Below are 13,767 nucleotides of genomic sequence, written 5' to 3'. Positions count from 1 at the left end.
AGGAAGTGAAGAAATTCTCTCCACCCCCATCATGAAAAGCCCAAAGAAAAGCTGTTGAAGTCTTAAACCACACATTCAGAAAAAAGAACGAGGGCAGAAGTTGTCTCCTTTTGAAGTTGTCTCAGTGGGTGGCCCTTGTAGCTTCCTGTATTAGGAGGCTAACAGGGACCTTCCCTCACCCCAATAAGAGTGACTAGAAGTCCATCCTCAATGGGAAACGCTCTAGCCAGAATATATGTCCCTAGAAGTGTCTGTGCTCCTCGAGAAGAAGCAGAGGAGGTTGGTTGGTGATCCAGGGTTAGGGTATGACAAAGTATGATTGTCAGGAGAGGTAACATAAAGTTTACTTCCAGAGTAAGATTGGGAAAGGAGAAAAGTGATATCAGAGACAAATGGCCTGGGGGAACAATGAGGTATGGGGGATAAACAGTTTTAGGAACAGTGAGGCATAGGGAAAGAGAACAGAAAAGGAAGTGATGGTTGCATGGAGACATTTCAGAATTCTTACAAATGAAAGTAGAACCTTTATGGGTGATAATGAGACGAAGGATGTCCCCCTTCCTGTGACTGACTCAAGTCGAGTCTTAAAGGTCAAGCAATTAGTGAACTGGATTTTGAGAATAGAAGCTATATAAATATCCTTTATATTGCTGCCAGGATAGTTTTGGAGAGGAAGGCTGAACTCCTTGAGAGAGACAATAACCTGTTCTCAGAAATCTGGATAGGATGACATCTATATAGAGCTCACTCATCAAAAGAGTGGTTGCTAAGAGACTACAGCAAAGGGAGAGTGTGAAGTGTTATTGGGGAGGAAAAAGATATTAAGGAATTTTTCTGCATACTGATTACAAGGTAAATAGAAGTTACTCAATCAACCTGATGGGCGTGACCATGAATGTGGTTGAATCCAAAGAACTTGTAGAGATTAGCTAAAAACTTCAATCACTGATGCTTGGGACTCCATTAAGAAGTAAACTGCAACAGAGGTAACAGAGACAGGGAAAGTCTGAGACATAAAAAAAAAAAAAAAAAAAAAAAAAAAAAGCTTTTTTTTTGGTAGTGACAAAAAGACCTGGAAACTAATGGGGTACCTATTATTCAGAGAATAGTTAAACATGCAGTATATGAATATAATGGGAATATTATTATGCTATAAGAAGTAATGAAGAAAATGGGAAATCTAAATACAAACATGCTGACTCAAGTGAGCAGAACAGGAACAATTTATACTCTTAACAACATTATAAACTTTAACAACTTTGATCAACCCAATTGGTTGATTCCTTGGTACCAATGAAGAGTACCACCCATCCCGTGACAGAAAAGTGGTAGAAAAACTATATAGAATGAGACATGTTTTTGAACATGGTCAATACATGGTTTTGTTTAACTTGGACTATGGGAGGGAGCTGGAAAAGGGAGATGTCCAACTCTGATAATTAGCTAAGTCAACAGGAGTAAGGGAGGGGGGTGGTCCTATAACTTTAGGAATTACAAGGTGAGAACTCAGGTTGTCTGGACAGTGACAAGTGAGAACTCACCTTGTCTGCCCAGACAACCTGAGTTCTTACCTTGTCACTGTCCAGACAACCTGAGTTCTCACCTTGTAATCCTAACATCTTCCCTCTAGGGTAGTCATTCTGCACAGACCCCCCCCCCCCCAATCTGCAGGTACAAGTTGATAGCCCAGAAAGGTGCTACAGAAAAATAAGATGAATAAGATAAGAGACAGGGTGACATAGTGGAATGAATGCAGGAGTTGGAAGCTAGGAAATCATAGGTTCCAATTCTGTTTCTGATACCTTTTGAATTGTGTGGCCTTAGGCAAGACATTTAACTTCTTTAAATATCAATTTCCTTGTCTATAAAATGAGGATGTTGGATTAGATGACCTCTGAGATTCCTTCTAGCTCTAAATGAATATGGACTAAAATTCCATGTTCATAAAGTAAGATGTCTGCCTCTAGTACTGAAAAAGGCCAGTGTCTTGTTTTTTTGTTGTTGTTTTGAGAGGGAAGGGAGCAGCCAAGTTTCAGTACATGTCAAATAGATAAAAGGAATAGGAGAGGAAGAGGTCTCAGTATTGTTAAGAGTGGAATGGAGGTTCCATGGACATATGGAAAGGGCAGGATAAATTAGATTGAAACATAACAATAGGACTGAAGTGAATTAGGAATGAGAAAATGGGAAGTAGGTACAGGAGAGAGGGATAGTTTTCACTTAGTCTTTAGGGAGTATCCAGAGATTTAGCAGCTAGGCCTAGTGGATAGAGAACTGAGCCTGGAATCAAACTTACTTTCTGAATTCAAATCTGGCCTCAGACTTTTACAATCTGAGTGACCCTGGGCAAATCATTTAACTCTGTTGCCTCAGTTTCCTCATCTGTAAAATGATGGTGGACCCCACCCGTTTACCTCTCAATGGTTTCATGCCCTCTTGAACTCTCTCTTCAAAGTTCTTTTTAACTTTCCCTTACGGTACTTGTTGACTATTGGTCTCCTGCCGGCATTTAGCCTTAGATGGAGTTTACCACCCACTTTGGCTGCATTCCCAAACAACCCGACTCCGAGAAGACCCGGTCCCGGCACGCCAAGGGCTGCTACCGGCCTCACACCGTCCACCGGCTGTGCCTCAATCAGAAAATGATTTGGAGAATCAAATGGCAAATTACTCCAGCATCTCTGCCAATTTAGTACCCAAATGGGGTCACTAAATTAGACATGACTAAACAACAACAAAAAGGTTTAACATCACTGGGATTAGGAAAAAAAGGTGTTTGCTACCCATAGTCTGAGGATATGCTATCATCTGACTGGGGTTCCCTCACCAAGAGTGAATTGTAAAGGGAATGTTATTTTTCTCTCTATTACTAGGGAATTTTCAAGTGCAATACAAGGAAAGAAAAGAAAAGATATTGATGCTATCATTGATGGCCATTCCCAATCATGAGGTGCTAAGTGTTTTAATCCTGTGTGTAGGTGTGAATCCATTAGTCATCCAACAAACATTTATTTTTCCTTTTTAAAAATTTTCTTTTTTCTAGGTTATGCGTGTATATTTATTTTTTACATATTTCCACATGGGTCGTATTGGGAGAGAAACAAAAGGTAAAAACCATAAGAAAGAAAGAAAACAACAGAAGGAAAAAAAAGTGAAAACTATGCTTCAATCCACATTCGGTCTCCCTAATTCTTTCTCTGGATGCAGATGGGATTTTCCATACTGGAATTACTTTAGATTACTGAATTGCTGAGTAGAGCTAAGTTGATCATCACACAATCTTCTTGTTGCTGTGTATAATGTTTTCATTTGACTCTTCACTTAGCTTCACTCAGCTTCAGTTCATAGAAGTCTTTCCAGGCTTTTCTGAAAGCAGCCTATTCATCATTGCTTTTAGAACTAATAATATTTCATTATTTTCATACCACAACTTAATCAACCATTCCTCAATTGATGGGTATCCACTCATTTTCCAATTCTTTGCTACCACAAATAGAACTGCTACAAACCTTTTTAGCACATGTGGGTCCTTTTCCTTTTTTATGCTCTCTTAGGTCTACAGACCCTGTAGAGCCACTGCTAGATCAGAGTACACACAGTTTGAGAGCCCTTTGGGCATAGTTCCAAACTGCTCTTCTGACTTAGTAGCTTTAAATAACTTAAAATTTAATTTAAATTATATTAAATAGCTTTAAATAACAGAGGAATTTACATTTGATCCTGAAATGATTGGGAGCCATTGGAGTTTGAATAGGATCAGACCCAATACAACAAACATTTGTTTGGCTTATGGGTTGAAGTTTGAAGAAATTTGAGGCAAAGAGGCGATTATAGTGGTCAGATGGAAGATCTGAGTTCAAATGCAGCCTTAAACACTGGCCTGGGCAAGCCAGGAACCCCACTTGCTTCCATTCTTAATCTGTAAAATAGGGACACGCTGGAGAAGAAACTATCAAATTACTCCAGTATCTTTGCCAAGAGCTGGACTCGACTGAACAACAACGATGGTGGTCTGGGCTCGAGGTTATGGGGGATGGGGGTTGCAGAAGGTAGCTACCTGAATGAAAAGGAGACTTTATGAGAGATGTTGTGAGTGCAGAAATGACTAGATTAGATAAAGAGGTGGTTGTGAGGCTGCAAGCTGCAAGACTGGGAGAATTGGGTGTAATTGGGAAGTTGGGCAGGTTTGGGACAAAAGATAGCCAGCTCCATTTCAGATACGCTGGATTTGAGATGTCCTAAAGGCAAGACTAGAGATCAGCAGAGAGATGAAGACTGACTCCAAAGCCCTGGGAATCATCTGCCTAAAGATGATAAATGGACTTGGAGTGTGAGAAGAGAATGGGGGAGGGGGATGGATGGTCCCCGAGAGGCCTGCTCGCTCAGATTCATGCTCTGAGCTGGATCCTGGGAGGGCCGGGTGGCTGAGGCTCAGGTTCCCGGAGGTGAGAGACCCTGGGAGCAGGGTGAGTCATGTTGACAGGGTGGAGCACTAAACAAACATTAGGGCACTTATTTAGTTTGGCTCCCTCATTAACTTCCCATGTATATTCATGTACTGTATCATGATATTGTGTTCAATTATTACATAACAGGAAATGTGTTAGCTCACAAATTCTTGTCTAATCTTTTTACTAAAATCATCCCTACTTTCACAGATGTTGTTCTAAAAATAAATTATGTAAAGTAACACATTTACAAAAGTGTTATGGGCTGCTACTGTTTCTTTTTTGTACCCCTCTCCCCACATTGTTTTGTTGTAAATGAATATCCTGTAACATGATTTGTGCAGTTCTTCAGCTATAATTTACCACCCTTTATGAAATCAATTTTTAAATGTATAAAACATTGTGAAGTCACACTTACAAACTTAATTTTACATTGGGTCTTATTTGTGTATTGATATTTTAAAGTAGCAATTGGTTTTACTAATTTAGAAAGTCTGCTACAGATGCACTGCGAATACTGCAGTACATTACCTCAAGGTAAATACGCTTAGGCTCTGACAGAAGACTCTCCAACTTGCCTGAGCCTGACACAAATACAATTCATTTGCATTGACTTTCTATTGTAGAGCTTTGCAACAAAGGGAAGGATCCAAACATAGCTCTATTTTGTCCAATCAGAGTGGCTAACTCGAGGAAAATTCTGATTCGTCCTTTCTTCTTTCCAAATGCCCAATCACCGTGCTACTTTAACAGCCAATCAATGGCCTGTATTTTCACCAATCAGGAAGCAGGGCTGGAGCACGGCCTTTGTGTCGGGGGATGTCAGCGCGTCGGCGAACGCCCTGGCCAATAGAAGCAGTCGTTGGTGTATGCAAATAAGATGTCTATGACGCAGAGACGCAGCGTGAGGCGTGGGTATAAAAAACGAGGTGTCGAGGGGAGGTGTCGAGCGCAGAGCGGTTTGGTCGTTGATCAGAGCGGGAGTATTCCCGGACTTTTGCTACTCAGAGCGAGGCGGTGTCAACGGCATCGCGGAGCGGACAGAAGCGGCGGTATCAGCTGTGAATCCAGCGGAGAAAACATCGACTGTTCGTTCGGTGGGTGAACGCTTCTTGCTGGATTTAAGCATTGATCGAGGCCTTTTACACCCCCGGCTGCCGCAGTTACTGTCAGTGGCTGGCGCCGGGCATATTGGTTCGGCGGTTGTCTTGGGGCAGCTCGGAGTAAGCAGCTTAAACCTCCCGGCTTCTCTTTCGGCGTCGTGCTTTAGCTTTCTCTCCCGGCCTACATTTCAGAGGCCCCGGCATCGAGTTGTCGCGGGCTGCCGGGCCTCCGCCTGTCGAGGAGGGGAAGTGACTCCTCCCCGCCCTCCAGGGGAGGCCGCCTCTGCTGGCAGCCTGAGTCATGGAAAGGGGGGGGGGGAGGCGGCGACGGCGCCCGCCCGGCCATCTGCTGCCATCCGGCTGTGATGTCGGGAGATCTTCGAAGCGGGCGCCAGGAGGCTGCCGCGGGGCTCGGGGCTGGCCGGTTCCCGGGGAGGGACAGAAAGCGAGGTCGTCTCATCTCGCGGTCTTAAAATCGGGACTTTGTTTTCTCTTTAGGTAAGACAAGATGGCCCGTACAAAGCAGACTGCTCGTAAGTCCACTGGTGGGAAAGCTCCACGCAAACAGCTGGCTACAAAGGCTGCCAGGAAAAGCGCCCCCTCTACTGGCGGGGTCAAGAAGCCTCACCGTTACCGGTACGTGGGTTTTTGTGGGTTTTGTTTCCTTGGAAATTATAGTCTCTATTCTAGCTCTGGGGGGAGGGGAGCAGCGGCGGCGACGGGGGGGGGGGGGGGGGGGAGGAGAGGGGGGGAGACGGGCAGAATAACTGGTGATGTTTTTTTCTTCCGATTGCGTCATCATAGCTTTTGATAGTTGTTAGTTGTCCGTTGTCCGAATTGAATTTGAACTAAGGTTTTTCGCTTTTTTTTCCCTTTCCAGGCCTGGTACTGTGGCCCTTCGTGAGATTCGCCGTTACCAGAAGTCAACAGAGCTTTTGATCAGGAAACTTCCTTTCCAGCGGTTGGTGAGGGAGATTGCTCAGGACTTCAAAACAGACTTGAGGTTCCAGAGTGCAGCTATTGGTGCCCTTCAGGTAAGAACCAACCAGCCTTTTGATGTAAGGGGGCTTGGTGGGAATGCTTGACACGTGATTTGAAAGGAGTCTAATAGTGTGGTTTTTGTTTTTAACAGGAGGCTAGTGAAGCATATTTGGTGGGTCTCTTTGAAGATACTAACCTGTGTGCCATCCATGCCAAGAGAGTTACTATCATGCCCAAAGACATCCAGTTGGCTCGCAGGATACGGGGAGAAAGAGCTTAAGTGAAGGCAGTTTTATGGTGTTTTGTAGTAAATTCTGTAAAATACTTTGGTTTTAATTTGTGACCTTTTTTGTAAGAAATTGTTTATAATATGTTGCATTTGTACTTACGTCATTCCATCTTTCACTCAGGATGAATGCGAAAAGTGACTGTTCACAGACCTCAGTGATGTGAGTGAGCATTGTTGCTCAGGAGTGACAAGTTGCTAATATGCAGAAGGGATGGGTGATATTTCTTGCTTCTCATGATGCATGTTTCTGTATGTTAATGACTTGTTGGGTAGCTAAAATCGTAAGGTACTAGAATTGATATAAATGTGTACAGGGTCCTTTTGCAATAAAACTGGTTATGACTTGATCCAAGTGTTTAACAATTGGGGCTGTTAAGTCTGACCATACATCACTGTGATAGAATGTGGGCTTTACAGAGGGTGATAATATACAAGTCTTAACCACAGTGTAACTTACAGTTTCCTATAAAAAAAAAGAAAAAAAAAACCATAAACCTGGCAGCTATAGAATACACTATGTGCATTTATAATAGCTATTTTATATATTGTAGTGTCAACGTTTTTAAATTAAATGTTTTACATTCACCTGTGGGGAGTCTTGTCATTGAGATGTAATTAAAAGTCCAGTTGGCTTTCTCCTAGCTTAACTTCACTTGTTCTCCTACATCAGAGTAGTAAAATTCTACTTGGCATTGTACCTTGCATAAGTCCTCATTCTACCACATGTTAAGCAACCTTCTAGCTGATAGTGCAAACAATAACCTAGGATTTTATTTATAAGGGCTCTTTTTAAACTACAAACTTTTCCACCAGCATCCTCTCCCTGATACTTGCAAATTTATCTAGTGCAGTTTTTAATAGTGATATATGGTTGGTCTTAATAGATTTGGGTTTTTTTCCTTTTAACCAAAGGGAAGGCTAAATCAGTTAAGTTACTGTAGATTGGGTGCAAGGGATAGAGGAAATAGAAATTGATCTGCCAGGTGAAGTATGTATTATAAACCCTTAGAGTAACTTGCCTGGGGATGGGGAGGGCAGTACATTTTCAAACTTTCGTGGAAATATTGCAATGGTTGTGGGGTTAGGGTCCATCTGATATGACCATCCAGAAAAAATCACTTAGAGGAACTTCAAAGTGGTTTTAAACTTTATCCTTCTATTGAAGTTTTTAGGTCGATTATGTATGTTGACTAAAATAATTTACAAATAAACTTGTTTATCCCAACTCGTGTCAAAAACCTAAATTTGATGTTCTATAAAAACTCTATTTCCAGCCCAGTAAGATTGATAGACAGCACACCTCCCTCCTGGGTTAAGTAATAACCTCTGACAGGGAGGAGAGACCCCTGGGCAAGTCATTTGATTGGGTGTCCCAGTCCGTTTTCAAGAAAAAATTACAGAGCAGTTGGCCATCTGCATTGGTAAAGAACCTAACTTTGCAGAATTCCTTTATCAAATTTCATTTTGCTAATCTTGCATTTGATTTTTAGTAGTCTTAGGTTATGAGATCAAATTAAATGGGCTGTATTAAAAAGGTCCATGAAGGTAAATTGAGATACTTTTTTGTAGGTTGACAAAATTGGAGATTTAATTTGTATTTTCAGAAGTTGGCATACAGGATATGTAGCAGGATCTTATCAATGATCTTTTTGTTCAAGTGCCATAGCTGGATATTAATTTTCTGCATGTGCTTGTTTTGTCCTATATGATACTAAAGGCTAGCTACCAATAGAAGGATTAAAGATTTTTGAGCCTATTCAGAAATTAACATAATCCTATTAAACTAATATTTGATTTCTTGGTCAATTTGGACATTGATACATGGAGATGGCAAATGTACCATATTCTAGGATTTGGGGGAGGAGGATAAAAAAAACATGCAAATAAGATTTATGGTTTATTACTAGATATATGTTAAGTTTGAAGAATTTTGAGATCTCTTCACAAAAGTCTGGAGTCTAAGAACAAAATTTTAGACCAGGGACAATAGGATGACTTTTTGAAGTGAGATTGGCAACATGGAGTAGCTGCTGAATGCCAGTTTCAGCTGAAGAAACAGCTGTTAGACCTCACTTAACTATGAAGTCAGTGGCTTGGGAAAGATTTTCTCATTTAAAAACAACTTTGGTAAGATTCTCTTCTACTCCCAAGGTAAGGGCAATTTCATCTTTTTTTCCATCTGCGCTGAGTTGTCAGAGGGTTTTTTTAGCCATGAAATCAAATTGAAGTTCTTACAACAACCCTATGAGGTGGATGTTATGACCCTCATTTTATAGTAAAAGGAACAATATCACACAGCTTGGAAATATCCGAGTCTGGTTTTGAACTCAGGTCTTAGGTCCCAGCATTTTGTCCACTATGCCATCTAGCTGCCTGGAAGATAATGAGATCTATTGAATCAAGAAATAAATAGGAACAAAGAAATTTTAAGCTATTCTCTTGGTGAGATACAAGCAAAGGAATTGAAAATGTTTTAAAGGAAATTTTATCAATGCATCTCAAGCTGAAACTATAGAAAATTAGGCTGTAGAAAGAGCACAACATTTTATCTTAATTGACATTTTATGACACTTTTCAGCTACAACCAAAGCCATTGGAAGTATCATATGGAACCTAGTTAAACAAGATATTTTCTACTAAACTATGGCAAGATAAAAGGTTTCATTTAGAAAATGCTATATTTTGCTTCTTTTATCATAGCATGTTCTCAATTCATCATCCCCCTTCCAATTCTCTATGGAACACGGCTTTCTAATTTAGAGTTGTTTTGTCGCTGGTTTTCTAAAAGGGATTGATTCTAAATAATCAACATGTCATTTAATGTATAATTTTCTTTAGAATGGGTCTGATGTCCCTTACTCTCAAGTCACCTTAGATAAGTGATCAGAAAAAGTACCTCCAAAGGAAAAATTCCCAAACCTACAGTCAGCTGAAATAAAAATCTACTAGGCCTACATTTCCCATAATAATTTGCTTATGAAGCAGTTGGACCCAATGAAATCCAAAAATACTGTTTAAAGGAGATGAGAATTTGGACTTAGCATTGAAAAACTCTGTTGTTGGAGCTGCCAGCAGGCTCTGTTGGTGCAGCATTTAATAGTTGATAATATTCTTTAACATATCACCAAATTTTTCCCATTAAAAACCCTGTTGTCACAACATCCAGATGCTGTTTTGCCAAATAGATTTTTGAGAGAGACTTCATTAACAGCCCAGAGAGGATTCCTCCATCCCCCATTTCTCATTACCAATGGACCTTACAGAACCCATTGGTCTCACTGTTCTATGGACATCCACCCACACACTTCTGGTCCTATCACATGGGTCAGTACTGTGGTTCTACTGCTCCCCTGAAGCTTATAACTAGAGACCCACGTGTACTACAGTGAAAGCTGGTGACCTTTCTTTGAGGTACTGGAATCACGATTTTCCTTGTGTATGTAGAATGAGTCTCTAGCAATCAGTTGGAGCTCCTGCAGAGAACAAAAGCAGACTAGACCTGGCCCTGTTGTTCCCCACAGGAACCACTTGAAATAAGGGAATGAATGGATAGGACAAGTCCTAGGTGGCCAACATTGGCTAATTTGCCAATTCCTCTTAGAATTCAAATCAACATAAAGGAAAACTCCCTGAAATTAGAATTTAGAATAATTCATATCTGAGCCAGGGCTTTGCTATCCTTTGGAATGATTTCCTTCAGAGAGGTATTATCAGACAAGTCGGGATGCAGAAGCTCTTCAGCATTGCAGGTGAAGTTTATATTTAAATGGCTGCTTCATGCTTACATAAGTGCTGCCTCTAGCGGTATCATTTGGTATACTGCAGAGCCAGTGGGGACAATGATAGCCTCTGCTAGAAAGGTGATTCTAATTCATGGCTGGTGTATGGAGTTCCATAGTAAATACTCTTAAGCTGCTTCAGAGAGGTACCTGTTCTCAGGAACCATTCCCAGTGACATAACCCATGGTGATACTTTCTCAGGTAAATGTCAAATTTTCCCTAATTTCAGTCAAGTTTAATCAGCCATGTCAAGAGGAACTTAGACACTTGCAAAAAGGATGGGTGCAGAAGTTAAATGGGAAAGCATGAAGGCTGAAAAAGAATGGGAAGTGAAGAGAAGGAAAAGGGGAATGAGATAAGAGAATTTCCTTATCTGGGACAAAGTGAGAGAACTTGGGTGAGAATCCCCTTCTATATGTCAATGAAAAGCATTAGGAAAAAAGCCCTTGGATACTGTCATTCAGAAACCACTTATAAACCACTTATACCTACCCCCATATTGGTTTGGCCTAGGAAAAACAGAAGCCTGGAAGAGAGGAGGGAAACCCAAAACTAGGGTTTCTAAAGAACCAAAACACCACCTGCTTCTGCTCATCCTTGTGTTGCATTTGGGTCTCGGCATCAAGCAGGGCCTTTCATCCTAGGGAGGCCCCACGTCTAGAAATGTTCCCTTTCCCTCATGCTGTACTGATGTATTCAACTCTCTAGTTCCATTCCAGTAAGATGCACTGACCCCTCTACCTCCTTCCTTTACAATCACTGCTCGGTGATAGCCATGCTGGAGTTGAAAGGTGGGCACCTTCTCTAGCATGTTCAGGCAGGTTAACAGAGGGTAGAACATCCTTTCATCCAGAGCCTATCAACAAGAAATCACTGGTGATTGCCAAGGGAAAGAAGCCACAGATTAAAGGTTGCAACCTTAATAGCATTTGTAAAGCACTTTTTTGGGGGATTAGAGATGTGGGCCCCAGACAATTAGGTGGTAAAGCGGACAGAGCACTGGACTATTGGAGTTCAAATCTGGTTTCAGACGCTTAGTAACTGATTCTGGACAAGTCACTTCATTTGTTTCAGTTCGTCCAAAAAATAAGCTGGAGAAAGAAATGGCAAACTGCTAGGGTATCTTTGCCAAGAAAACCCCAAATGGGGGTCTCAAAGATAAGATTAGAAACTACTGGACAAAGCATTTTAAGGTTTCCAAAGTACTTTACAACTATTGGCTCATTTAATCTTCCCAACTCTATGAGGTAGGGACTATCATCATTATTCTCTTTATATGGATAGAGAAACTGAAGCAATGATTAGCTGACTTGCCTAGGACCATACACCTAGAAAATGTGTAAGATAGGGTTTGAAACTGTGGTCTTCCTGACTCCAGGCCCAATCCCATATCCAATACACCACCTAACTGCCTTGCTGTTCTGTTGGGATGGACATGGCTTAATGGTTACATTGTATGAATAGGTCCATTCCTCATCATTCCTAAGCATTTAGACACCCTACTCTCAGCTACTTAAATAGAAAACACCTTATCTTTATTAAATCTAAAAAAATAAAATTTTATCCGTATCCCTAGTCTTAATGTCACACTATTGGTTTGGCCCTTCCCTCTAGCTCTTACTCCCACCACTGCAGGCTTTTTTTTTTTTTTCTAATAGCTTTTTATGTTTAAAATACATGCAAAGATAGTTTTCAACATTCACCCTTGCAAAACCTTGTGTTCCAAATTTTTCTCCCTCCCCTAGACAGCAAGTAATCTGTTAAACATGAGTATTCTTTACATATTTTTGCATTTATCATGCTGCACAAGAAAGATCAAAAAGCAAGCAAACAAAAAAGGGTGAACATAGTATGTTATGATCCACATTCCGTCCTCTTTCTGGGTGTAGATGACTCTCTTCATCACAAAATCATTGGAACTGGCTTCAATTATCTCACTGTTGAAAAGAGCCTTGTCCATAAGAACTAATCATTGTATGATTTTCTTGTTGCCCTGTATAATCTCCTGGTTCTGCTCATTTCACTCAGCATCAGTCCATGTAAGTCTCTCCAGGCCTCTCTAAAATCATCCTGCAGCTCATTTCTTTTTTCTTTCTTTTTTTTTTTATTAATTTTATAATTATAACATTTTTTGACAGTATATATGCATAGGTAATTTTTTACAACATTAGCCCTGTATTCCCTTCTGTTCCGAATTTTCCCCTCCTTCCCTCCACCCCCTCCCCTAGATGGCAGGCATTTCCATACATATTAAATATGTTATAGTATATCCTAGGTACAATATATATGTGCAGAACTGAATTTTTTGTTGTTGTTGCAAAGGAAGAATTGGATTCGGAAGGTAAAAATAACCTGGAGAGAAAAACAAAAAATGCTAACAGTTTACACTCATTTCCCAGTGTTCCTTTTCTGGGTGTAGCTGATTCTGTCCATGCTGGTCATTTCTTACAGAACAATAATATTCCCTAACATTCATATACCATAACTTATTCAGCCGTTCTTCAGCTGATGGGCATCCACTCAGTTTCCAGTTTCTTGTCACTACAAAAAGGGCTGCCATAAACATTTTTGCATATGTGGGTCCCTTTCCCTCCTTTGAGGTCTCTTTGGGACATAAGCTCAGAAGGAAGACTGCGGGGTCAAAGGGTATGCCCTTTGGGCAAAGCATCAAATTGCAAGCTCAGAGAGATATTTGTTCCATCAATAACATCACCAGCCAGACCCACCTTATTCATCTGAACTTGATTCTTATCCAGTAACTCCAGCACAAAGCTTGGACTTTCCCAGAAGATGGCCCACATTCACCCACCCACGCCAGTGGTTTGTAAGGCACCACCAAGGAGGTTGAGCTATTCCTATAGGTGGGGGCCCACATGTAGACAAAGTCAATGACAAAATAGTAGTAGTGGAAATGCTGTGCTTGGACTTAGGAGAATTAGTCCAGGCTCTCCAAAAGCATGTTTTTGGAGGGCAGTAAGAGTGGAGAATGGCATATAATCCTCTGGGATTAGCTTCCCCTACCTGCCTGCCCCTCCACTCCACCCACCCCTCAGCTGTCTTGCCAAAATATTTCCAAGCCTGTTTAGTGTTTAAAGTTATTCCCAACTGGTCCAACCCTAATTTTCCAGCATTGTTGCACATTACTTCTCTTCATCAATCTTATAGT

General features: G+C 41.0%; 1 protein-coding gene across 1 annotated transcript; it reads left to right on the top strand.

Moving 5' to 3' along the window:
* The first annotated feature begins 5,307 nt into the window (after window positions 1-5,307).
* H3-3B (H3.3 histone B) lies at window positions 5,308-8,046 on the top strand. Its single transcript, XM_074265155.1, has 4 exons — window positions 5,308-5,545; window positions 6,050-6,187; window positions 6,432-6,585; window positions 6,684-8,046. The coding sequence occupies exons 2-4, from the start codon at window positions 6,060-6,062 to the stop codon at window positions 6,810-6,812; spliced, it is 411 nt and encodes a 136-aa protein (XP_074121256.1). The 5' UTR covers window positions 5,308-5,545; window positions 6,050-6,059; the 3' UTR covers window positions 6,813-8,046.
* The last annotated feature ends 5,721 nt before the right edge of the window (window positions 8,047-13,767 follow it).

Source organism: Sminthopsis crassicaudata, chromosome 4 (assembly GCF_048593235.1).
Source record: "Sminthopsis crassicaudata isolate SCR6 chromosome 4, ASM4859323v1, whole genome shotgun sequence".
Lineage (NCBI taxonomy): Eukaryota > Metazoa > Chordata > Mammalia > Dasyuromorphia > Dasyuridae > Sminthopsis > Sminthopsis crassicaudata.
The sequence above is the reverse complement of the archived record's forward strand: the minus strand, read 5'-3'. Positions and strand labels throughout refer to the sequence as shown.